The sequence below is a fragment of the Mobula birostris genome, chromosome 8 (genome assembly GCF_030028105.1).
Source record: "Mobula birostris isolate sMobBir1 chromosome 8, sMobBir1.hap1, whole genome shotgun sequence".
In the NCBI taxonomy this organism is placed as follows: Eukaryota; Metazoa; Chordata; class Chondrichthyes; order Myliobatiformes; family Myliobatidae; genus Mobula; species Mobula birostris.
The window spans coordinates 175,079-202,098 of record NC_092377.1 but is presented as its reverse complement, the minus strand read 5'-3'; the positions used below and the strand labels follow the sequence as shown (position 1 = coordinate 202,098).

At 44.3% G+C, this 27,020-nt stretch overlaps 1 protein-coding gene and 1 non-coding gene across 3 annotated transcripts; both read right to left on the bottom strand.

The window, feature by feature from the left end:
• Nucleotides 1–996: 996 nt before the first annotated feature.
• On the bottom strand, nt 997–25,907 carry rpl7l1 (ribosomal protein L7-like 1). Of its 2 annotated transcripts, XM_072264669.1 has the most exons (7): nt 25,859–25,907; nt 20,400–20,508; nt 19,186–19,349; nt 18,949–19,086; nt 14,337–14,446; nt 10,170–10,380; nt 997–1,740 (listed from the first exon to the last, which is right to left on the bottom strand). In XM_072264669.1, the coding sequence occupies exons 1-6, from the start codon at nt 25,870–25,872 to the stop codon at nt 10,172–10,174; spliced, it is 744 nt and encodes a 247-aa protein (XP_072120770.1). In that variant the 5' UTR covers nt 25,873–25,907; the 3' UTR covers nt 997–1,740; nt 10,170–10,171. The 2 variants fall into 2 exon arrangements, with proteins under 2 accessions (XP_072120770.1, XP_072120771.1); XM_072264670.1 differs by lacking the exon at nt 18,949–19,086.
• Nucleotides 13,014–13,095, bottom strand: trnal-caa (transfer RNA leucine (anticodon CAA)). Its single transcript has one exon. It is a non-coding gene; the product is annotated as a tRNA-Leu (tRNA).
• Nucleotides 25,908–27,020: the final 1,113 nt, after the last annotated feature.

Genomic DNA, 27,020 nt, shown 5'->3' with positions numbered 1-27,020 from the left:
CAACGTTGATGCTAAGATAGTGCTAGAGGGTGACTTCTCCCAGCCCATCTGCAAAACAGTTTAAATTCAATCTAATGCTTTTTTAAAGGTGGCTGGGACCCTGTCAGAGTCCATGATCTGCAACTGCATTCAAACTGTGGTTCTACATAGAGCTGGATTCACGCTCTTGGAGTGGTCATTTTTGATATCTCCAGGGGTGGCCTGAAAGATGTGCGCCTTTGGGCTTCAGCCTTATGGACGACTCAATTCCTTACTGGTGTCGTCAACTGAAGTGTCACAGATCGGAAGACCGAGACAGCAGATACAGCTATCGGAGGCCTCTGCACTCTCTCTCACTTCATATTGTGATACTCTTTTATCTCTCTCATTAATGAGCGAGAGCATGCTGGTGGCATGTCAAACTGTTGGGTGAACTGTGGTCTGATGGACTGTAGATCATGGTCTCTTTGGGGCTTTGCTATTGCTTGCAATGGTGGGTGATGAGAAGGAATAAGTGGGGGGGGGGAGGTTGTGCTGCTTGTGTATGGGAGGGGAAAAGAGGGCTCTGGGGTTCTAACATTTTCCTGTCATTCATTCTTTGGGGGTTTTCTTCTGTTTCGTGGAACCATTGAACAACTGGTTGAAAGGTTAACTTTCTTTCACTCACCACAAAGCCTGCATGGCCAACTAAATATTTTGTATATTTGAACATTTATTTTTAGATTTCCAGCATCTACAACATTTTGCCAACAAACAGAACATAAATCAGTTTTCCATCAATGTGCAGATTTACAAGGGCCAATTAGTTTCCAGACCTCTTCACCTGCTCAGTCCAAACATATGCAAAATGGGTGATTTCAGAGCTGAGTTGAGAGAAAACGTCCTTGATGTCAAGGCAGCATCTGATCAGATGTAGCACCAAGGGGTCCTGGTAAAACTGAACTCCACAGATATCAAGAACACACTCACGGGCCTGAAGTGAAGGTGGCTGAAAGGGATCACCTGACAGGTTTGTAAAAAAAAAAATAAGAGGCAGAGATAGAGTCAATCATTCAGGCTTAGGTCATTAACTCAGGGCTATTCCTGAGGTTCAGCTACTTCATCTGCGACCTTCTATCGACTATGTCAGAAGAGCAGATTGTGTGCATTTGATTCCACTTACTTTTCTCATCAAATGAAGCAACCAATTTTTCCAGAATGAAGTTCCAGCATAGGCCGGCTGATAAGTTCAACAAAATAGTTCCAGAGAATGACCATGTAATCAGCTCTCCTTGACATTCATTTGCATGATTCTATCAGACTCCTAACCATCAGTGTGCAGGGCGTCATTGCAGACCAGACAAACAGCAGGCCAGAGCTTGGTTTTCCAGTAAAAGTGACTGAACTCCATCTTCACAGTATGTCATGAGAGTGAAGGAATACTCTCCACTTCTATGATGAGTGCATTTTCAACAACTCAAGCTTGAAACCATCGAAAAAACAGCAACCACGTTACTGACAAATCATTCCTTCCCCTCACCAACCTGTAGTTCAGTTACAATGTGGAGTATTTACAAAATGCACTGCTGTTATTCTCACAGGTTCTTCCAAATTCATAACTTCTAACACCAAGGAGGACAGCAAAGGTAGTAGTTGCAAATCCCATCCAGGACGACCTAAAAATTTTTTTTTTTCCCTCTGTTGCTGATTTAAGTCATAGCATTCATCTCAATAGTGATGTGGAAGGTTCTTCAAGGCAGCTCACCACCATCTACTTGACAGCTATTGATGACAAAGAAAACCCAATGTTACCAGTGATGCATGTAACACAAACAAAAACTTCACACCATTAAATCATTGGATAAGCCCCAATGATTTATGAATATCAGTTTTTGTCAATAATCTGAAATACAGAAATTCAAATGCATTAACAAATTTGATGCAAGTCTTCAGTAAATAAAGTCCGCTTGCAACAATTTTAAAATGTTCCTATTCACTTCTGGTAGCTGCTCCCTACAACCAGAAGGCGATCTCCTTCCAGCCGGGGTCACCTGTGAGTCAAGGCATTAGACCGTCTCTGCTGATGACCTTGACAAGAACATTAAAATTCTGAATTATCAGTCAGTAGAGATTTACGATACACAGTATAGGTGAGCAAATCCCATACTCGCATTGATCTGCAAAGGACCTACAAAACAAAAGTGAGTAGCCAACTGGGTGATATAACAGCAAGATGGTATTCAATTTTTACTATGCCATAAGACCATAAGATATAGGAGCAGAAGTAGCTCATTCGGCCCATCGAGTGCTCTGCCATTCAATCATGGGCTGATCCAATTCTTCCAGTCACCTCCACTCCCCTGCTTTCACCCCATACCCTTTAATGCCCTGGCTAATCAAGAACCTATCTAACTCTGCCTTAAATACACCAATGACTTGGCCTCCACAGCTGCTCATGGCAACAGACTTATCCCCCCTTTGACTGAAGTAATCTCTCCGCATCTCTGTTCTAAATGGATGTCCTTCAATCCTGAAGTCGTGCCCTCCTGTCCTAGACTCCCCTACCATGGAAAATAACTTTGCTGTATCTAATCTGTTCAGGCCTTTTAACATTCGGAATGTTTCTATGAGATCCCCCCTCATTCTCCTGAACTCCAGGGAACACAGCCCAAGAGCTGCCAGACATTCCTCATACGGCAATCCTTTCATTTCTGGAATGATTCTCGTGAATCTTCTCTGAACCCTCTCCAATGTCAGTCCATCCCTTCTAAAATAAGGAGCCCAAAACTGCACAAAATACTCCCAAGTGTGGTCTCATGAGTGCCTTACAGAGCCTAAACATCACATCCCCGCTCTTATATTCTATACCTCTAGAAATGAATGTCAACATTGCAGTCACCTTCTTCACCACCATCTCAACCTGGAGGTTAACCTTTAGGGTATCTTGCACAAGGACTCCAAAGTCCCTTTGCATCTCTGCATTTTGAATTCTCTCCCCATCTAAATAATAGATTTATTTATTTCTTCCACCAAACTGCATGACCATAGACTTTCCAGATTGTATTTCATTTGCCACATCTATGCCCATTCCCCTAAACTATCTAAGTCTCTCTGCAGACTCTCTGTTTCCTCAACATTACCCACTCCTCCACCTACCTTTGTATCATTGGCAGAGTTAACCACAAACCTATTAATACTGCAGTCTAAATAATTAACATACATCATAAAAAGCAGCCGTCCCAACACCGGCCCCTGTGGAACTCCACTGGTAACCGGCAGCAAGCCAGAATAGGATCCCTTTATTCCCACTCTGTTTTCTGCCGACCAACCAATGCTCCACCCTCGCTAGTAACTTCCCTGTAATTCCATGGGCTCTTAAAGCAGCCCCATATGCGGCACTTTGTCAAAGGCCTTCTGTAAATCCAAGTACACCACATTCACTGCATCTCCTTTGTCTACCCTACTTGTAATTTCCTCAAAAGAGGTTTGTAATTGCCATTCTGGATGGGTGGCCAGTACTGCTAAGGCTGCCCAGGGAAGATGGTGACAAATCTGGAGCTGCTGTTGTCCTACTGTTTGATGTAATTGAGTAGTCAATCCCAAGGATCATGTGGAATTGGAAACAGGTACAGGTTAGAAATGAAGAGAAGACAACAGCTTTATAAGTTTCTGATGAAAACACAGGTGAACTTTCTAGTTTCTCACTGATCGACTGAAAATGGCCAGCCTTGTATTATTTAAAAGATCAGTTTTGTGTCTCGAAAACAGGTGAGCTGTCAGTTTTATCTTCATTGACTTTTACTTAATTAATGTATGTTCAAGTTATGTAAGCATTTTAACAAGATACTGAGCAGTTGATAAGCAGAAGGATCTCGGGGTGCACGTTTATCGTTCCCTGAAACTGACTACACAGGTTGGTGGGGTGGTTAGGAAAGCACATGACATGCTTGTTGTTATTAGTCAAGGCATTGAATTCAAGCCCATAAGATATAGTAGCAGAAGTAGGCCATTCGGCCCATCTAGTCTGTTCCGCCATTCAATCACGGCTGATCCAATTCTTCCAGTCATCCCAACTCCCTTGCCTTCTCCCCATACCCTTTGATACCCTGGCTAATCAAGAACCTATCTATCTCTGCCTTAAATGCACCCAATGACTTGGCCTCTACAGCCGCTCATGGCAACAAATTCCACAGATTTACCACCCTCTGACGAAAGTAATTTCTCTGCATCTCCATTTTAAATGGACGTCCTTTAATCCTGAAGCTGTGCCCTCTTGTCCTAGACTCCCTTACCATGGGAAATAACTTTGCCATATCCAATCTGTTCAGGCCTTTTAACATTCAGAATGTTTCTATTGGTTCCCCCTCATTCTCCTGGACTCCAGGGAATACAACCGAAGAGCTGCCAGACGTTTCTCATACGACAACCCTTTCATTCCTGGAATCATTGTTGTCTTCTCTTAACCCTCTCCAATGTCAGTATATCCTTTCTAAAATATGGAGCCCAAAACTGTACAAAATACTCCGTGTGGTCTCACGAGTGCCTTATAGAGCTTCAACATCACATCCCTGCTCTTATATTCTATACCTCTAGAAATGAATGCCAACATTGCATTCACCTTTTTCACTTCCAACTCAACCTGGATGTTAACCTTTAGGGTATCTTGCACAAGGACTCCGAAGTCCCTTTGCATCTCTGCATTTTGAATTCACTTTCCATCTAAATAATAGTCTGTCCGTTTATTTCTTCCACCAAAGTGCATAATCATACACTTTCCAACATTTTATTCCATTTTTCCGCTTCTTTGCCCATTCCCCTAAACTATCTAAGTCTCTCTGCAGGCTCTCTGTTTCTTCAAAGCTACCCGCTCCTCCACATATCTTCGTATCATCAGCAAATTTGGCCGCAAATCCATTAATACCGTAGTCCAAATCATTGACATACATCATAAAAAACAGCAGTCCCAACACTGACCCCTGTGGAACTCCACTGCTAACCGGCAGCCAGCCAGAATAGGATCCCTTTATTCCCACTCTGTTTTCTGCCAACCAGCCAATGCTCCACCCATGCTAGTAACTTCCCTGTGATTCTACGGACTCTTATCTTACTAAGCAGCCTCCTGTGCGACACCTTGTCAAAGGCCTTCTGAAAATCCAAGTACACCATATCCACTGCATCTCCTTCGTCTATCCTGCATGTAATTTTCTCAAAAAATTGCAGTAGGTTAGTCACAGCAACACACATCAAAGTTGCTGGTGAATGCAGCAGGCCAGGCAGCATCTCTAGGAAGAGTGCAGTTGACGTTTCAGGCCGAGACCCTTCGTCAGGACTAACTGAAGGAAGAGTGAGTAAGGGATTTGAAAGTTGGAGGGGGAGGGGGAGATCCAAAATGATAGGAGAAGACAGGAGGGGGAGGGATGGAGCCAAGAGCTGGACAGGTGATTGGCAAAAGGGGATACGAGAGGATCATGGGACAGGAGGTCCGGGAAGAAAGACAAGGGGGAGGGGGAACCCAGAGGATGGGCAAGAGGTATATTCAGAGGGACAGAGGGAGAAAAAGGAGAGTGAGAGAAAGAATGTGTGCATAAAAATAAGTAACAGATAGGGTACGAGGGGGAGGTGGGGCCTTGCGGAAGGTGGAGAAGTCGATGTTCATGCCATCAGGTTGGAGGCTACCCAGACAGAATATAAGGTGTTGTTCCTCCAACCTGAGTGTGGCTTCATCTTTACAGTAGAGGAGGCCATGGATAGACATATCAGAATGGGAATGGGATGTGGAATTAAAATGTGCGGCCACTGGGAGATCCTGCTTTCTCTGGCGGACAGAGCGTAGATGTTCAGCAAAGCGGTCTCCTAGTCTGCGTCGGGTCTCGCCAATATATAAAAGGCCACATCGGGAGCACCGGACGCAGTATATCACCCCAGTCGACTCACAGGTGAAGTGTTGCCTCACCTGGAAGGACTGTTTGGGGCCCTGAATGGTGGTAAGGGAGGAAGTGTAAGGGCATGTGTAGCACTTGTTCCGCTTACACGGATAACTGCCAGGAGGGAGATCAGTGGGGAGGGATGGGGGGGACAAATGGGCAAGGGAGTTGTGTAGGGAGCGATCCCTGCGGAATGCAGAGAGGGGGGGGAGGGAAAGATGTGCTTAGTGGTGGGATCCCGTTGGAGGTGGCGGAAGTTACAGAGAATAATATGTTGGACCCGGAGGCTGGTGGGGTGGTAGGTGAGGACCAGGGGAACCCTATTCCTAGTGGGGTGGCGGGAGGATGGAGTGAGAGCAGATGTACGTGAAATGGGGGAGATGCGTTTAAGAGCAGAGTTGATAGTGGAGGAAGGGAAGCCCCTTTCTTTAAAAAATGAAGACATCTCTCTCGTCAGTCATGCAGGATTTTCCTTCCAGGAAACCATGTTAGCTTTGGCCTATTTTTGCATGTGCCTCCAGGTACTCCATAATCTCATCCCTAACAATCGATTCCAACAACTTCCCAACCACTGATATCAGGCTAACAAGTCTAATGTTTCCTTTTGGCTGCCTCTCACCCTTCTTACATAGCAGAGTAACACTTCCAATTTTCCAGTCATCCGGTAAAATGCCAAAATCTATCAATTCTTGAAAGATCATTGTTAATGCCTTCGCAATCTCTCCAGCTACTTCCTTCAGAACACGAGGGTGCATTCCATGAGGTCCAGGAGATTTATCCACCCTCAGACCATTAAGCTTCCTGAGCACCCTCTCAGTTGTAATTTTCACTACACATACTTCACTTCCCTGACACTCTTGAATGTAGACTGCAGATGTCTTCCATCTCTGCGACTCTCATTACAGTATCTCCAGCGTGAATTTCTATTGGTCCTATACCCATCCTGAACTCTCTTTTACACTTAATATACTTAAAATAGCTTTTTAAGATTATGACGACACTCAGTCCTCGTTTATTGTCATTTAGAAATGCATGCATTAAGAAATGATATAATGTTCCTCCAGAATGATATCACAAAAAACACAAGACAAACCAAGACTAAAACTGACAAAACCACAAAATTATAACATATAGTTACAACAGTGCAAACCAATACTGTAATTTGATAAAGAGCAGACCATGGGCACAGTAAAAAAGTCTCAAAGTTCCAATAGCCTCATCATCTCACGCAGAGGGAAAAACTCTCCCTGCCATGAACCTCCAAGCACTGCAAACTTGCCGATGCCGCACCATTGGAAGCACCCAACCGCAGTGGACTTTCAGTCCATCTAAAAAGCCATCCCTTAGACATTCTACAAATTCTCTCTCGAGGTCCAGTACTGGCCTGGTTTTCCCAATCCACTTCCACGTTAAAATCCCCAACGATTATCATGACATTGCCTTTCCGACACGCCTTTTCTATCTCCTGCTGTAATTTGTAATCCACATCCCGGCTGCTGTTTGGAGGCCTCTATACAGCTGTCATTAGGGTGCTTTTACCCTTGCCATTTCTTAACTCAACTCATAGAGACTCTACATCTTCGGATCATATGCCATCCCTTTCTAATGATTTAATATGATTTCTTATACACAGGGCCACACCACCCCCTTTGCTTGCCTACTAACCTATCTTTCTGTTACACCGTATATCCTTGGACATTCAGCTCCCAATGGCAGCCATCCTTTAGCCAAGTTTCAAATGATGGCCACAACGTCATACTGACCAATCTGTAGCTGAATTTCAAGATCGTCCATTTCATTTCTTATGCCGCGTGCATTCAAACACTTTCAGTCCAGTATTTGTTGTTTTCTGTTTTAACTTACACCACACCTCTATTGCCCTGTAACTCACGCCATTAGCTGTGATTAAGCCTCACCTCCTGCCTGTTCTTTCCATATCTGTTGCATGCTATCTTTGATTTATTTCTGTTTTCCCTTTCCTCAGCCCTATCACTCCGTCCCCATCCTCTCGCCAAATTAGTCTAAACCCTCCCTGACAGCTCTATTAAAATCTGCCTGCTAGGATATTGGAACCCCTTGGGTTCAAGTGTAACCCATCCTTTTTGTACAGGTCATACCTCCCCCAGACAAGGCCCCAGTGATCCAGGAACCCGAAGCCCTGCCCCATACTCCACTCCCTCAGACATGTATTAACCACAGCCGTCCACTTTTCCAAGCTTCATGTACCTATCCAGGAGTCTCTAAAAAGCCTCTATCGTATCTGCCTCCACCACCATCGCCGGCAGTTCATTCCACACACTCCCCATGCTCTGCATAAAAAAACTTACCCGATGTACCTAGTTCCAAGCACCTTAAAACTGTGCCCTCTCATGTTAGCAATTTGAGCCCTAGGAAAAAGCTTCTGGCTATCCACAAAATCAATGCCTCTCATCACCTTATGCAGGTCACCTCTCATCCTCCATCACTCCAAGGAGAAAAGGCCAAGTTCACTCAACCTATTCTCATAAGGCATGCTCCCCAATCCAGGCAACACCCTTGTAAATCTCCTCTGCACCCTTTCTATAGTTTCCAAATCCTTCTTGTAGTGAGGTGACACAGTACTCCAAGTGGGGTCTGACCAGGGTCTCATATAGCTATAACATTACCTCTCACCTCTTGAACTCAATTCCTCCCAGGATTGGTGAAGGACAAAGCACCGAATGCCATCTACCCAGTCAACCTGCGCAGCAGACCAAGCTGAAGCAGCTTAGAGTGTCCTATGGACTCAGACCCCAAGAACCCTCTGATCCTCCACACTGCCAACAGTCTTACCATTAGTGCTATATTCTGCCATCATTTTTCACCAACCAAACTGAACCACCTCACACTTATCTGGGTTGAACTCCAACTGCCACTTCTCAGCCCAGTTTTGCATCCTGTTGTTGCGCCGTAATCTCCATACTATCCACAACACCTCCAACCTTTGGGCCATCAGCAAATTTACTACCCCATCCCTCCATTTCCTCATCCAGGTCATTTATAAAAATCACGAGGAGAAGGGGTCCCAGAACAGATCCCTGAGGCACACCACTGGTCACTGACCTCCATGCAGAATATAACCCGTCTACAACCACTCTTTGCATTCTGTTGGCAAGCCAATTCTGGATCCACGAAACAAGGTCCCCTTGGATCCCATGCCTCCTTACTTTCTTAATAAGCTTTGCATGGGGTACCTTATCAAACATCTTGCTGAAATCCATATACACTACATCTACTGCTCTACCTTCATCAATGTGTTTAGTCACATCCTCAAAAAACTCAATCAGGCTCCTAAGGCATGACCTGCCTTTCACAAAGCCATGCTAACTACTCCTAATCATATTATGCCTCTCCAAATGTTTATACATCCTGTCTCTCAGGATCTTCTCCATCAACTTACCAACTACTAAAGTAAGACTCACTGGTCTATAATTTCCTGGGCTACTCCTTTCCTGAATAAGGGAACAACATCTGCAACCCTCCAATCCTCTGGAACCTCTCCCATCCCCATTGATGATGTAAAGATCATTGCCAGAGGCTCAGCTATCTCCTCCCTCACCTCCCACAGTAGCCTGGGGTATATCTCATCTGGTCCCAGTGACTTGTCCAACTTGATGCTTTCTAAAGTCCGCTGTAAGTCATCCCTACAATCGCCAAGGTCCTTTTCCATATCTCATTGGAACATATTGAATATTGAAAAGCCTAAATAGAGTGAATGAGAGAAGATGTTTTCTGTAGTGAGGGAGTCTAAAACCAGTGGGCATAGCCTCTAAATTGAGGGTCATCCACTTAGAACAGAGACAAGGAAATATTTCCTTAGCCAGAGGCTGGTGAATCTGTGGAATTCATTGCCTCAGACAGATGTGTGGACCAAATCATTTTGGGTATATTAAAAGTAGAGGTTGACAGATTCTTGATTAATCAGGATGTCAAAGGTTAAAGGGAGAAGACAGCAGAATGGGTTTGAGAGGGATAATAAATCAGCCAGGATGGAATGTCAGAACAGACAGACGCATGATGGGCCAAATTGCGTAATTCTGCTCCTATGTTTTATTGATTCTTTTTATACACCTATGCTGAATGGCCTTAATAAGGCTAATGTAACAGTGTGGAATTTTCCAAAGGGAACAGTGGCAGTGATAATAATTTGTATTCACTTCTGTACAATCTGAAAATCAAACACATTTATCATAACACCGATCTTCTTGTCCATTAATACCACAGTAGGAAATCTCAGAGTTGTTCACAAAATCCTGCACTCTCAACTACCTTTAATTGAGCTGACGAATGAGTTTGTTGATTTCTATTCCACGGTGTCCAGTCTCTCCAAATTCATTCAGAAATCCCATCTTGTTCCTTGCTGCGTGTCTCGCTACCGACAGTCTGAAGGGATGGAGAAAATTGCTGGCCTCCTTAAAGTATTTTCCAACAGTATAGATCTCACATATCAAATCCTCAAGACAAATCAATCCACACTTTCCTGTAAAGAAAATGCAAGCAATAAATCACAACAAAACTGTTTTAGAAAACAACTCACCCCATCACAACTGTAATGTTAGTCTGCCCTTCTTTCAACCAAGTCTCTAATACAGTGTCCTCCCTCCTCCAAATCATTAACCATTGGAGTTGGTTTATCAATGACACATAGCAAGATACAGTGAAAGACTGATTGTGTACTTTTATACAGCTCAAATCATTACACAGTGCATTGAGGGTGAGGCTAACCCAAACCATGACCTAACAAGGCAAAATAACGAAGCAGAATGAAGTGTAAAAGTGTTTTGATAAATGATAAAGTGCAAAATGATAACAAGGTAAATGATGAGCTAGTCTCTTCAGCTTCTTGTATTAACGTAAGAAAACAGTTTCCATAACGGGATGTTATGCATCCAGATAGAACAGTGCATTGATAAGGGTTGACGGGCACATGCTAAGTGTCTTTATCCTCCTGTAGTACAAGTGTTGCTGAGCTTTCTTGGCCATGCTGTCAATGTGGTGGGATCCAGAAAGGCTATTAGTTATTTTCACATCTCAGAACTTGAAGCTGTCAACCTCAAACCTTTGATGTGTATCATTTTTCCTGAAGTCAATAACCAACTCTTTTATTTTATACATTCCCATTTTTTAAAGGTTTCCATTCTCTACAATCAGAGTTGATTTCTTGAATATCTTATGTAATTTTCTAACAGCCTCATACCACATCCATGAACACTGTAAACTTTGCACAAGTTTTCACCCCAAGGAAGTGGACAAGGCCCATCATAGTCGGCTGGACCAGAATGTTAACTCATGTGGGATCCAGTGAGTTGGATACAAAGCTGGCTTGTTACAGAAGACAGGGTAACAGTGGAAGAGCATTTCTCCGATTGGAGGTTTGCAACCAGTGGTGTTCTGCAAGGATCAGTGTTAGGACCTCTGTTGTTTATGATATACATCAATGATGGGCTGATTAGTAATTTTGCAGACGACGGACTTGTGGACAATGAGAAAGGTTGTTGAAGCATACAGCAGAATATGGACCGCTGCAAAGCGCAGATGCAGTTTAACCAGGATTTGTAGGAGGCATTGCATTTTGGGAGACAGAGTGGTAAAGAACGCATAGAACATACTTGCATTTCTTGTTCAGTTCAGAAGTCACGTTACAGCTGTATAAAACTATTAGGCCACATTTGGAGCACTATGAGCAGTTAGAGAACATAGAACAATACAGCACAAGAACATACCATTTGGCTCACTATGTCCCAGTTATGTTGATGTTTTGGAGAGGGTGCAGAAGTTCACTAGGATGTTGGCTGGACAAGATAGTATTTGCTACAAGGAGGAGTTGGACAAATGGATTGTTTGCTCAGGAGTATCAGAGGGTGAGGGGTGATCTGAAAGGAGGTCATAAAATCATGAGAGCAAAGAGGGAGAAGCTTAAAAAATTTACATTGCAAGTTTCTTTTTACAGAGTAAAACGTTGCCTGGAGCATACTGCTGGGGGGGAGGTGGGGTGCATTGGAAGCAAATAAAAAAGCAACATTTCTGAGGCATTTAAACGGTACACGTACAGACCACGGTGGCCATGTGTGCAGCTTTAACTGGTCAGCACCAACTCTGTGTACCAAAAAGCCTGTTCTTGTGCTGTATTGCTCAATGCTCTATGTCAAATCCAAGAGAAAATGGTAGGAGCTCTGACGTACAGAGGTGGTCAAGTGCATAGCTCCTTCAACGTAGCAAAACAAGTGGACATGGTGATAAATGCTTGCCTTCATTGGCTGGGAAATTATGCTGCTGTATGAAACATTGGTTAAGCTGCATTTAAAGTATTGTGCGCAGTTCTGTTCAGTACTCTATAGGAAGATGTAGAAATTTTAGAGTGGGTACTGCAATGTTGCCTGCAGTAGAGGACATTTAACTATAAGAAGGTTGAACAAACCTAAATTGTTTTCTCTGGAACACTGGAGGCTGGAATGACCTAGAGGCTTATAAGAGTCTAGACACAGAGGGACACTAAAGTTAGGGGGCATTGGTTTAAAGTGCAATGGAAAAAGATGTGAGGGAATAATGAGGTTGGATCCCCCACACACACAGCAGAAACAATTATGGTTTTTAAAAGACATCTGAACAAGTGCTTGGATAGGAATGAAGACACACAAGCCTAACAGGGGCAAGTGGGATAACTGTAAGTTGACATCATGGTCAGCAGAGACAGGGTGGGCCAAAGGGTACACATGTGCAGCAGAACTCTGAGCGCACTGAAACCCTGCAATTTGAGCCCCGTCTTCCTTCCACAACCTGAGATGCATGCACATATCTGCACTGAATGACTTGTTAACTTACTAAGTCTGCTCCAGCATTGCAGATTTATGAGCCCTCTCAATCCCATTCTCCTGCCTTCTCTCTGTAACCTTTGACACCATGACTAATCAAGAGTCTGGCAACAACTGCTTTAAATACACACAATAACTTGGCCTCCGCAGCCATCTGTGACATTGAATTCCACACATTGTCTCTTGTCCGAAACACCACCTCACTATAGAAAACATTCTTTCCACATCCTTTGATAGCTTTTCAATATCTGATAAAAGCTGATGTTTTTCAGCAGTGTAACAGCTCCAGTCAATGTAAACCTGCTGCAAGCAGGGTTCGAACCTGCATGGGGCACCCCCATTGAATCTTGAATCCAACATCTTAACCACTTGGCCATCGCAACTTTCTGATGTTTGACATAGAAGTGGTTTAAATGGATGGCAGAAGGCCAACAAAGATTTGATGGGCTGAAGGATAACGAAATTGATGGCCTTGTGGCAAAGTTTTTGGAAGATACAAAGACAGGGAGAGGGGGCACGTAGTTTGGAGTAGAGGGACTTAAAACAGTTTAGGAGAATAGGCAAAGTGGCAGATGAAATAGTGTCAAAAAGTTTATAGTCATGCACTAAAAGGGCGGACAATTATTTAAATAGAGAGAAAATTTAAAAATCTGAAGTGCAGCAGGACTTGTGCAAGATTCCCTGAAGATTAATCTGCAGGTTGAGTTGGTGGGGAGGAAGGCAAATGCAACGTGCGTATTAATTTCCAGAGGACTAGAATATAACAGCAAGGATGTAATGTTGAAGTTTTATAAGGCACTGGTGAGGCCACACTTAGGGGTACTGCAAGCAGCTTTCAGCCCCTTATCCAAGAGAGATTGGAGAGGGTTCAAAAGAGGTTCACAAACATGATTCCAGGATTGAAACACTTGTCATATGAAGAGCGTTTGATGGCTGTGGGCCTGTACTCACTGGAATTCTGAAGAATTGAGGGGTGACTGCATTGAAACCTATCAAAAGTTGAAGAGCCTCGATACAGTGGATGTGGAGAGGATGTTTCCTATGGTGGGGGAGATCAAGAGCAGAGGACACAACCTCAGAATAGAGGGATGTACTTTAGAACGGCGATGACAAGGATTTTATTTTTAGCCAGGGAGTGGTGAATCTGTGGAATTCATTGCCATAGGCAGCTGTGGACACCAAGTCCTTATGCATAGTTAAGGCAGAGGTTGATAGATTCTTGATTAGTCAAAGTGTGAAGGGATACCGGTGGGGGTGATGGAAGGCAGGAGATTGGGACTGAGGGGGAAATGGATCAGTCCTGATGAAATTGCGCAGGACTCGATGGGCCAAATGGCCTACCTCTGCTCCTATATGTTATGCATCTGGTTCCCCTTTCTGCTTCCCTTGATATATCATTGTATCATTTCTTAATGCATGCATTACTAAATGGCAATAAAAGAAGTCTGCGTGTCCTTATAATCTAATCTAATCATAAACTCATGACAGCATCTGGAGAAATCCCTATTGCACTCTCTAAATTGGAAGTCTATGTACATTGAGCACAACTTCCTCACGGGTAATTTCTGTTATCCCCTGCTCATGTTTTGTTATCTTCTGATAATGTAAGTTTTGTCTGTGTTACCTAGGTGTCCCTCGATAATCGAGTTGTCAGTTAGCGGTATGCGTTTCTTATTCACTTTTGCTTGACCTCGTTTCAAAATCAGTTCACGGATGGACTTTAAATTAGGAAATCTGCAAAGAAAAATTAAGATGTGTAAACACATTAATGAAGTGACACAGGACACAGACAGTAGCATGAACACTACTCTTCACAAAATTGCACAAATCTTCACACCCTTCCTCCTAGCAGTGATCTCACACTACTTAGCCCACCTGAGCTGTTCTTTGGCTGTACACTTGCGAAGGAATTTATTGCTCAAATAGTGATGTCCAACTCTCCTTCAATTTGACCATGTCTCCTTCCAATGATCATGCTATGACTTTGAAATTCAGGTGTCTGAATACTGCATCATTTCAGCCAAAAAGGAAGCGTATGTTCTGCTTAGAAAGCAGAAATCAGACGGTAACGTTGCTAGAGTTGGGATGGAAGAGGAGGATTAGCAGAGCCACAAGGGTTAAGGAACTACAGCCAGAAAGATAAAGGATGGAAGAGGGGAATTAGAACCACGAGAGATAGAGATGGAAGAGGGGAACTGGAACATCAAGGGATAGGGATTGAAGAGGGGAATTAGAGCATCAAGGAACAGAGATGAAAGATGGGAATTAAGAGTGTCAAGGGATAGGGATGGAAGAGGGGAACTAGAGCCAGAAGGGATAGGAATGCAAGAAGGGAATTAGACCCATATGTGATAGGGGCGGTAGAGGGGACCCAAATGGATCTATTGTGAATTGGTTCTTGCCCAAAACAGAGGGTAGTGTCCAATAGAGTTATTCTGGATGGAAACCTGTGTTCTGCAAGGACCCACACCGGGCCCTCTGTTGTTGTTTTTCGATATACACTGAGTGGCTACTTTATCAGGTATACCTGCTTCTTAATGCAAATACTGTATCAGCCAATCATGTGGCAGCAATTCAATGCAAGAAAACATACAGATATGGTCAAGAGGTTCAGTTGTTGCTCAGACCAAACAGCCAAATAGGAAAGAAATATGTTCCAAGTGACTCCGACTGGGGAATGATTATTGGTGCCAGACTGGGTGGCTTTAGTATCTTTAGAAACTGCTGATCTTCTAGGATTTTCACACACATTGGTCTCTGAAGTTTACACCAAATGGTGTGTAAAGCAAAAAGCCAGTGAGCAGTAGCTTTGTGGGTGAAAATGCCTTACTCATGAGAGAGGTCAGAGGAGAATAGCCAGACTGGATCAAGCTGACAGGTGGCAGTAACTCAAATAACCATGCGTAACAACGGTGGTGTGTAGAAGAGCATCTCTGAATGCACAGCACATTGAACCTTGAAGTGGATGGACTACAGCAGAAGACCACATCAGGTTTCAAGTTGTACCTAATAAAGTGGCCACTGAGTGTATATAAATGACCAGGATGAAAATGTAGATAGATAGGTTAGTAAGCTCGTAGATGATAGAAACATAGAAAACCTACAGCACAATACAGGCCCTTCGTCCCACAAAGCTGTGCCCAACATATCCCTACCTTAGAACTACCGAGGCTTTACCCATAGCCCTCTATTTTTCTAAGCTCCATGTAGCCATCCAGGAGTCTCATAAAACGCCCTACCGTTTCCGCCTCCACCACCGCAGCCAGCAGCCCATTCCACGCACTCAGCACTCTCTGCGTAATAATCTTACCCGACGTCTCCTCTGTATCTACTTCCAAGCACCTTAAAAGTATGCCCTCTCATGCTAGCCATTTCAGCCCCGGGGAAAAGCCTCTGACTATCCACACAATCAATGCCTGTCATCATCCTGAACACCTCTATCAGGTCACCTCTCATCCTCCATCACTCCAAGGAGAAAAGGCCCAGTTCACTCAACCTATCCTCATAAAGCATGCTCCCCAATTCAAGCAACATCCTTGTAAATCTCCTCTGTACCCTTTCTATGGTTTCCACGTCCTTCCTGTACTGAGGCGATCAGAATTGAGCACAGTATTCCAAGTGGGGTCTGACCAGGGTCCTACATAGCTGCAACATTACCTCTCAGCTCTTAAATTCAATCCCACGATTGATGAAGGATAATGCACCGTATGTCTTCTTAACCACAGAGTCAACCTGCGCAGCAGCTTTGACTGTCCCATGGATTCAGACCCCAAGATCCCTCTGATCCTCCACACTGCCAAGAGTCTTACCATTAGTGCTATATTCTGCCATCATATTTAACCTACCAAAATGAACCACCTCACACGCAAATATCCCCTGAACATTTGCCATATTTCTTCCGTACGTTTCCCTGAGAACATCTGTTTCCAACTTATGCTTCCAAGTCCCTGCCTGAAAGCCTCATATTTCCCCTTACTCCAATTAAACGTTTCCCTAACTTGTCTGTTCCTATCCCTCTCCAATGCTATGGTAAGGGAGATAGAATTGTGATCACTATCTCCCAAATGCTCTCCCACTGAGAGATCTGACACCTGACCAGGTTCATTTCCCAGTACCAGATCAAGTACAGCCTCTCCTCTTGTAGGCTTATCTACATATTGTGTCAAGAAACCTTCCTGAACACACCTCACAAACTCCACCCCATCTCAACCCCTCACTCTAGGGAGATGCCAATCAATATTTTAGAAATTAAAATCTCCCACCACAACAACCCTGTTATTATTACATCTTTCCAGAATCTGTCTCCCTATCCGCTCCTTGATGTCCCTGTTACTATTGGATGGTCTATCAGAAACATCCAGTAGAGTTATTGACCCTGTTTCTAACTTCCACCCACAGAAACTCCGTAGACAATCCCTCCATAACTTCCTCCTTCTCTGCAGCCGTGACACTATCTCTGATCAAGTCCCTCCTTTGCCTCCCTCCCAAACAGAATACGAAGATCGGTAGCATTGTAGATAGTGTAGAAGATTGCCAAATGATAGACTGGGATATTGGACAGTTAGATGTAAGTATGAGCAGAGAAATGGCAGATGGATTTTAATCTAGTGTGAGGTGCTGCACTTTGGGAGATGAAATGTAAAAAGACGGTATGGAGTTAGTGAAGGATCCTTAACAGCATTTATGTACAGAGAGGTCTTGGAGTCCAAGTCCATAGCACCCTCAAAGTGGCTGTACAAATTGATAGGATTGCACAGAAGATCATAGTATGCTTTATTAGTTGAAGCACTGACTTCAAAAGTCAGAAGGTTATGTTGCAGCTTTATAAAGCTCTAGTTAGTCCACATCCAGAGTACTGCATTCCAACTAAAGGAAGAGTACTGCATTCCCACTAAAGGAAGGATTTCGAGGCTTTGCGAAGGTGCAGTAGTTTACCAGTATGCAGCCTGAATTAGAGAGGGCATGCGCGCTGGACAAACTTGGATTGTTTTATCTTGAGCAGCAGAAACTGAAGAAACCTGACAGAAGTTTAAAGATTATGCAAGGCATAGATAGATAGCCAGTTTCTTTCCCCCAAAGTTAAAATGTCTAAAACTAGAGAGCATGCCTGTATTCTGAAAATGGATGATTCAAAGGAGCCATGTGGAGAAAGTCTATTTTCTCCCCCACAGACTGCGCTACCAGATGTGGTTGTGGAGGGAAATAAGATAGAGGCATTTAAGAAGCTCTTAGATAGACACATGAATGTGAAGAAAATGGAAGAATATGAACATTTGGTGTTTAGGCATTTCACTTGTTTAATCAGTTCAGGCATACTGTGGGCTGAAGGGCCTGGTTCTGTGTGGAGAGCCAGAGTAGAGATAACTCCAATGATGTTAGTCTGATAATTCAGACTAACATTCAATCAAATCTGTCTCCCTTTCCAAGTGTACACAAAGCTATTGCATTATTCAAAACCATGTAATAAATCACTGTTTGTGTGCAAATTAACCCGAGTTAAATTAATCACTCTAGTGATTATATAGTCAATAAGGTGCTTCACAAGTATAATGACTTGGAGCATCCTGAGATGGTGTATAGCAGAATATGGTAACGGTGAGCACTCTCGTGTACCACGCTGATATCTCCCTAACATCACAGATAACACCTGGTCTACAGAATCTCTTCCCCTCAAGATACAGTTCTCAATACTAGCCTCATTTGTGTTCCTTTGGACATTGTTCCTCAGTCTTTAAGTAGCTTTCTTTATTTTCCTGTAAATGCTCACGAGAAAATCTCAAGGAGGTATGTGGTAACTACAAGAACTTTGATAATCCATTTAGCCTCGACTGATTGAATCTTTTGAGGATTTTACAAAACACATTCATGAAGGTACAACAGCAGATGTAGTGATGAGTGCATGGAATAGGCTGCCGGCAACGGTGGTGGAGGCAGATAGGATAGGGTCTTTTAAGACTCCTGGATAGGTACATGGAGTTTAAAAAAGTAGAGGGATATGGGTATCCCTAGGTCATTTCTATAGTAAGGACATGTTCGGCATAGCTTTGTGGGCTGAAAGGTCTGTATTGTGCTGTATGCTTTCTATTTCTATGACACCGAATCTCTGCCTCATCACCATAGCTTCCCAAACCCTGCAGTTTCATATTTATCTGTAAACAGCAATTTTGTCCTTAAGAATTATTTTGTTCTCCCACACTTGTGTACTGGAAATGACATCAAAGGATCTTGATTCTTACCCCCAAGCAACATAGGGCTCCACCACCTTCAACATCTTCAATGATGTCTGATTCAATTTCACAAATGTCCCACTGTATAGCTTTCGAAGTCGCAACATTTGAACAACTTTCCGCACCTTGGGACTGACCCCGTGAATCCTGCAACATTTTTGATGCATTTAAAGATTGAGCATTCCTCATCTCAGTTCAGAATAAACATGCAGTCCCAGCAGAGATGACTGCAGCTGTGATACTTACGGTCTGAGCCGCACTGCAAACGCCAGCTTCTGCCCTTCAGGCACATCATTCTTAACTGCCTTCTTTGCCATCCGAACAAATCGAGCCTCATCCCGGAATTTCCGCCTAGAATCTTTTATAAAATTCTCAACTCGCTTAAAACGAATCTGCTTCCCCTTCTGAAGCTGCAATGAAAAAGCAATTGCACTTCAGATCTAGATCAGTATGAACCCAGATATTCAGCACCCCACTTTCGTACTGGGGTCAAAACAAAATTATAATTAACCCTCCTAACTCAACCGGTTGACATTTAATTATTTTGTTTAGGAAGTTCTGTAATGTTTAAAAGGCCACATTTTTCATAATTTTTCTATTTATGCCTCATAAAAAATACTCCACAAGGAAAGTGAGTGACACCTTTCCAGTATCTCTGGCACAGAATTGGCAACCCTCACATACGGCCAGACTAGGTGGAACTGAAAATTAGCACCTCAAACGCTACAGTTTCCATAAAATTGAGCTGATATCAACCACAACATGTTTGAGGCAAGTAAACTCTCCACTCTATACTGGTAACCTTGATCCATCATATGATGTAGAAAATTAACACTGTACAAAATTCAATGTGCAGAATTTGCTGGAATGCTCAGAAGGAAGCCATGAAGCCCCTCATGTTTCTAGTCTATCAAGTAAAGAGACGGTGTGACAAAGTACTAGAAGTAAATATGATAGTTGACATTCAAAAGGCTTTTAGATAGGTACATGCAAGGAAGGGAGGGACATCAGGAAGAAAGGATTAGTTTAATTAGGCATCTTGCTCAGCAAACACTGTGGGCTGAAGGGCGTGTCTGTGTACCGTTCTAACATAGCTTGACTTTGATCCAGAAAACAAAGTATGGCAGGTGAATGGACTAAGGCAAATGCTTTTCCAGAGAAAGAGCAAAGCTACAAGGATGAGGTCTGGAACATGGGAGAAGCTCTCATTCAGGCTGGGTTGGAGTACTTAAGGTAAGTGGACTTTCTTCTTGAAATGTCATTAAGAACCAAGAGAATATAAAGATTTGGGTCGTAACTGGAGCACTCAATCGATCAGCAGTTCCCGCTCTGCAGTAGATACTCGGAGAGATAACTGTATCCGAATTCGGATTCTATCACAGCCAAGCAAACTGCAAAAACGGACAGAGAATTCTGAAAATGGTATAACACATTATCAATGCAGTGAAAGTCCTTCAGACCTTTCGCTTTTCCTGTAAAGCTTGTTTGGCCTGGGTAGCCTTAATAGCCTGATAAGCTTTCCTCCTCTTCAGCAGGTTCTCTGGGACACGTGGCAGCTTTCTCCTCTCTCTGAAAAAATAACAAGATCATGTTTAATATCACTGGCATGTCATGAAGTACGTTGTTGATCAAGCAGAGTTCAGCTGCAATTATAAAACTGCAATTGCTCTCCAAAGAATCATTTATTGAAAGAGCGGTACTGAAGGCATTGTGTAATTGTCAACAAGAGCAGAAGAATGCAAAGGCATCTAGAACTTATTGTATGTATTAAATGTTTACACAGTGGAAATATTTATAATGAAGGATAAGGTCGGTCTGCAGAATCGCTCACTGGATTGGTAAAGGACGAAGTCACATGATTAAATGGGACATGCCAGATGTAAAATTGGAAACAGCAATGGGCTGCTAAATCTACTGCTGGAAAGCGGGAGTCGTTCAAAATTAAACGGTGAGAACTTGTACAAAGAGAAATGGGCCCTTTTGACCCAGCTGCCATGCCGACCATGACACTTGGAGTTCTGCAGCTTGAAACAGGCCCTTCACCTTATTACTGCTATGACATTCTCCATTATTTCTTCAGTGGTTTGAACAGGGCATGACTGCGCAGTCACGTGGAGGTCGGCCAGTGACAACAGCGGGAAGAGATTAAAAAGAAGACAGCTTTACAGAGCAGGCGTCAGAGTAGAGGGAGACAGAGTAGGAAGGCTTTGGCTCAACGGTGCTTAGGCGAGGAATGTTATCTGTTTAGAATACAGACAGAAAGAATGTGTGTGAGGCCGGTTCTCTGTGCTCGGTGCCAGACGTGCGAGGTCCTGGAGACTACCAGCCCCCAGGACGGCTACATCTGCGCTAGGTGCGTCAAGCTGCAGCGCCTTAGGAACTGGAGATGCAGCTCGATGACCTTCGTCTGGTCAGGGAGAGTGAGGAGGTGATAGCGAGGAGCTATAGGCAGGAAGTCACCCCAGGGCCTGGGGAGACAGATAACTGGATGACAGTCAGGAGAGGGAAAGGCAAGAGTCAGATACTAGAGAGTACCGCTGTGGCCGTCCCCCTTAACAATAAGTACTGCTGTTTGAGTACTGTTGGGGGAGATGGCCTACCTGGGGGAAGTAACCGTGGTCACGCCTCTGGCACAGAGTCTGGCCCTGTGGCTCAGAAGGGTAGGGAAAGGAAGTGGATGGCAGCAGTGATAGAGGACTCTATAGTTAGGGGGTCAGACAGGAGATTCTGTGGTCGCAGGAAAGAAACGCAGCTGGTAGTTTGCCTCCCAGGTGCAAGGGTCCGGGATGTTTCTGATCACGTCCACGATACCCTGAAGTGTGAAGGAGAACAGCCAGAGGTCATGGTACCTATTGGTAGCGCTCTTGGCTGTGTGGAGGATCAGAGGGACCTTGGGGTCTGAGTCCATAGGATACTCAGAGCTGCTACGCAGGTTGACTCTGTGGTTAAGAAAGCATACGGCGCATTGGCCTTCATCAATCGTGGGATTGAGTTTAAGAGCCAAGAGGTAAACTATGCAGGACTCTGGTCAGACCCCACTTGGAGTACTCTGCTCAATTCTGGTTGCCTCACTATAGGAAGGACGTGGAAACCATAGAAAGGGTGCAGAAGAGATTTACAAGGATGTTGCCTGGATCAGGGAGCATGCCTTATTTGAATAGGCTGAGTGAACTCGGCCTTTTCTCCTTGGAGCGACAGAGGATGACAGCTGACCTGATAGAGGTGTACAAGATAATGAGAGGCATTGATCATGTGGAGAGTCAGAGGCTTTTTCCCAGGGCTGACATAGCTGGCACGAGAGGGCATAGTTTTAAGGTGCTTGGAAGTAGGTACAGAGGACATGTCAGGGGTAAATTTTTAATGCAAAGAGTGGTGAGTGTGTGGAATGGGCTGCCGGCGGCGGTGGTGGAGGTGCAAACGACAGAGACTCCTGGATGGATACATGGAGAGGGCTACGGGTAAGCCTAGGCAGTTCTAAGGTAAGGACATTTTCGGCACAGCTTTGTGGGCCGAAGGGCCTGTATTGTGCTGTAGGGTTTCTATGTTTATCAGAAATGTTACTCTCCCCCCTCCCTTTCTTCCACCTATACCCTGGAACCTTTAGCTGCCAGTCTTGTCCCTCCCTCAAACATACTTTAGTCATTAATATACTAATCCCACATAGATATCCATGCCCCAAATTCATCCATCTGAACTGTCAGACCTCTTGCATTGCAATAAATGATATTTAATCCAACAGTCTCTCCTCGCTCCCTACCACACTATTGATCTGTTCACTTTCTCACACAAACCTGCATCGTCTAATTTAAAAACTGCTACCTTGAAGGAAATAGATTGTGTATATGTCTGAGGGGTTCCCTTTTAACCCAATTATAGTCAACACCTGGAATACGCTCCCTCAGACTGAAGTCATTGACAGCATCTAATAAGTGTTCTAAATCATGGAATCGTGGAAAGGTACGGTCATCTCCATGTTGCCACCTGTCGTTAATAGTCATAGTCATACTTTATTGATCCCGGGGGAAATTGGTTTTCGTTAGTTGCACCATAAATAATAAATAGTAAAACCATAAATAGTTAAATAGTAATAGAACCATAGAACCATAGAAACTACAGCACAGAAACAGGCCTTTTGGCCCTTCTTGGCTGTGCCGAAACATTTTCTGCCTAGTCCCACTGACCTGCACATGGACCATATCCCTCCATATACCTCCCAGCCACGTATCTGTCCAATTTATTTTTAAATGTTAAAAAAGAACCCGCATTTACCACCTCGTCTGGCAGCTCATTCCATACTCTCACCACTCTCTGTGTGAAGAAGCCCCCGCTAATGTTCCCTTTAAACTTTTCCCCCCTCACCCTTAACCCATGTCCTTTGGTTTTTTTCTCCCCTTGCTTCAGTGGAAAAAGCCTGCTTGCATTCACTCTATCTATACCCATCATAATTTTATATACCTCTATCAAATCTCCCCTCATTCTTCTATGCTCCAGGGAATAAAGTCCTAACATATTCAACCTTTCTCTGTAACTGAGTTTCTCAAGTCCCGGCAACATCCTTGTAAACATTCTGTGCACTCTTTCAACCTTATTTATATCCTTCCTGTAATTTGGTGACCAAAACTGAACACAATACTCCAGATTCAGCCTCACCAATGCCTTATACAACCTCATCATAACATTCCAGCTCTTATACTCAATACTTTGATTAATAAAGGCCAATGTACCAAAAGCTCTCTTTACGACCTTATCTACCTGTGACGCCACTTTTAGGGAATTTTGTATCTGTATTCCCAGATCCCTCTGTTCCACTGCACTCCTCAGTGCCTTACCATTAACCCTGTATGTTCTACGTTGGTTTGTCCTTCCAACGTGCAATACCTCACACTTGTCTGTATTAAACTCCATCTGCCATTTTTCAGCCCATTTTTCCAGCTGGTCCAAGTCCCTCAGCAGGCTCTGAAAACCTTCCTCACTGTCTACTACACCTCCAATCTTTGTATCATCAGCAAATTTGCTGATCCAATTTACCACATTATCATCCAGATCATTGATATAGATGACAAATAACAATGGACCCAGCACTGATCCCTGTGGCACACCACTAGTCACGGGCCTCCACTCGGAGAAGCAATTCTCTACTACCACTCTTTGGCTTCTTCCATTGAGCCAATGTCAAATCCAATTTACCACCTCTCCATGTATACCTAGCGACTGAATTTTCCTAACTAACCTCCCATGCGGGACCTTGTCAAAGGCCCAGAATATGTAAATTATGCCAGGAAATAAGTCCAGGACCAGCCTATTGGCTCAGGGTGTCTGACCCTCCAAGGGAGGAGTTGTAAAGTTTGATGGCCACAGGCAGGAATGACTTCCTATGACGCTCTGTCTTGCATCTCGGTGGAATGAGTCTGGCTGAATGTACTCCTGTGCCCAACCAGTACATTATGTAGTGGATGGGAGACATTGAGCAAGATGGCATGCAACTTCGACAGCATCCTCTTTTCAGACACCACCGTCAGAGAATCTAGTACCATCTCCACAACATCACTGGCCTTACGAATGAGTTTGTTGATTCTGTTGGTGTCTGCTACCCTCAGCCTGCTGCCCCAGCACACAACAGCAAACGTGACAGTACTGACCACCACAGACTAGTAGAACATCCTCAGCATCATCCGGCAGATGTTAAAGGACCTCAGTCTCCTCAGGAAATAGAGACAGCTCTCACCCTTCTTGTAGACAGCCTCAGTGTTCTTAGACCAGTCCAGTTTATTGTCAATTCGTATCCCCAGGTATCTGTAATCCTCCACCATGTCCACACTGACCCCCTGGATGGAAACAGAGGTCACCGGTACCTTAGCTCTCCTCAGGTCTACCACCAGCTCCTTAGTCTTTTTCACATTAAGCTGCAGATAATTCTGCTCATACCACGTGACAAAGTTTCCTACCACAGCCCTGTACTCAGCCTCATCTCCCTTGCTGACCTCCTTGGCATCCAACAAATATCAACATCAACCACCATTTCAGCTGCTCAATCTCCCTTCCAGATATCCTGTGCTTGCCCAGAGACGTCCTTGAACTTCATGAAGGAACAAACCATCATGGAGCCTCGCTCCCATCCACAGTTCATGTTTATTGTCATTCAGCCACATTATATGTCACCAAACAAGGCAATGTGCCCACCTTGATCCTGAGTAACATAGTACACAACACAGAAATCAGAATCACTTCATGTGAAACATACCAATCTTCATTGAAATAAAGTATTAACACAAATAGTTAACAAATCATGTGCACCTTTCTGTGTCTGACTCGCCTCGACTGTTGCTGCTGTAGTCCTACTGATCTGGCTCATTAGAGAGACTATAAAACCCTCACAACAGCATCCAACCAACCTGGTATGCTTGTCTGAGACGTTGAGCTGTGTAACCATCCCCGATTATAAAAACAATTCTTCACCATCAGTCGCTAAGCCACATTACTAAACCAATTTTGGATCCAATCATTCTAGGAATGTTTCAACTCATGGCCCATCTCAAAACCATGTGCCAGGTGAGGAAATGGCACTGAGATAAAAGATGACCTATAAAATTCATGATCTATATCTCAAGTAAATAGGCTGATGATACTAAGCTCAACCACACCATGATGTTTGAGATGGTGCAAAAAGCTTTCTCGGTCAAAGTGAGGAGAAGGAAGGGGACGTGGTGAGAGGGGCAGGGGTTTGATCCTTATGAAGGTTGGTCACGCGATCGAGACCCAAGTTTTTCAACCACAGATAACCTGGTACCCAGCGACACCCACCACACCACCAATAACACTGATCCCCCACCCACACTCCCCGATGGCGACACCGACCCCTGTCCACCCCCACAGACAGCGGATGGCACCGGATTGTCGCAGCTCCCACCTCCCCACTTACCCGAGTTCCGCCATGTTCCTCCGTTTACACCACGCGCATGTGCAAAAAGTCCCCGTTAGTGCGCAGGCGCGGCGCAGCTTCTGTCACCGACTACGGCGCAAGCCACGCGTCGCCGTAAGGTCTGCGTCGCCGCAACCCTACGCAAAGCCGACGCGGAACCCCACGCGAGAGCTTGCGTTGCTGCTTCGCGCACCTCTCCCAAAATGTAATCGCGCGTCGCGACAACGCAGACCGCAACAGCTGTGAGTGTTCCGCCTGGTAGCATCGCATGTCATCCTACGCTGCAGTAGCTTCCCATTGGGCGACTGAAGGGCAGGGAAAGAAATCTGGCTGCAATACTTTCCATAAAGCTTTACAGACCTCTGAAATTATGGAGGACACATTTCGCTTTTACGAAAAAAGACGCTCGCTTTTTGTTTACCCTGAGAAAAACTACCATGACCATGAAGCCTTGCGCGGGCAGGTGAGTGCGCATGCGTAACGTGTGTGTGTGTGTGTGTGTGTGTGTGTGTGTGTGTGTGTGTGTGTGTGTGTGTGTGTGTGTGTGTGTGTGTGTGTGTGTGTGTGTGTGTGTGTGTGTGTGTGTGTGTGTGTGTGTGTGTGTGTGTGTGTGTGTGTGTGTGTGTGTGTCAGTCAGTCAGTCAGTGATGGAGACACACCAACGCTCAAGTATAAATGCTCACAACGCCCGTAAGTCACTTGTGTAGGTAACGGGGTCCAGTTAACGCAGAAGTATAAATCAGGCCACCTGCAAAACTTGTTGAAGGTCTCGGCCGCAAATAGTTGCTCTCCGTTCCTCTCCGTTTCTGCTGCACGATCTGTGAACTTTGTCCCGCACTTTCTGCGTTGCTTTTATATGTTTAGCATCTGCAGCCTCTCCTGTCTCCAGTAGTTAAATTATTTTCTTTAAAATGATAGCATCATGCCACTTAGGTGGACCCCCGGGGGATTGATCCTTTAATTGCGTCAGTGTCTTCCCACTCAGCTCAGTCGCTCCCTCCATGCGCAGTGCCAGAAGAAGCAAATACTGTGGGCCTTCCTTTAATCCTTCCTTCATACCTTTGTTAGATAAAGGCATAGGCTGTTTTCTAAATGGGGAGAAATTTCAAAGATCCCATGTGCAAAGGGACTGGGGATCCGTCCTGCAGGATCAGAATGAGTT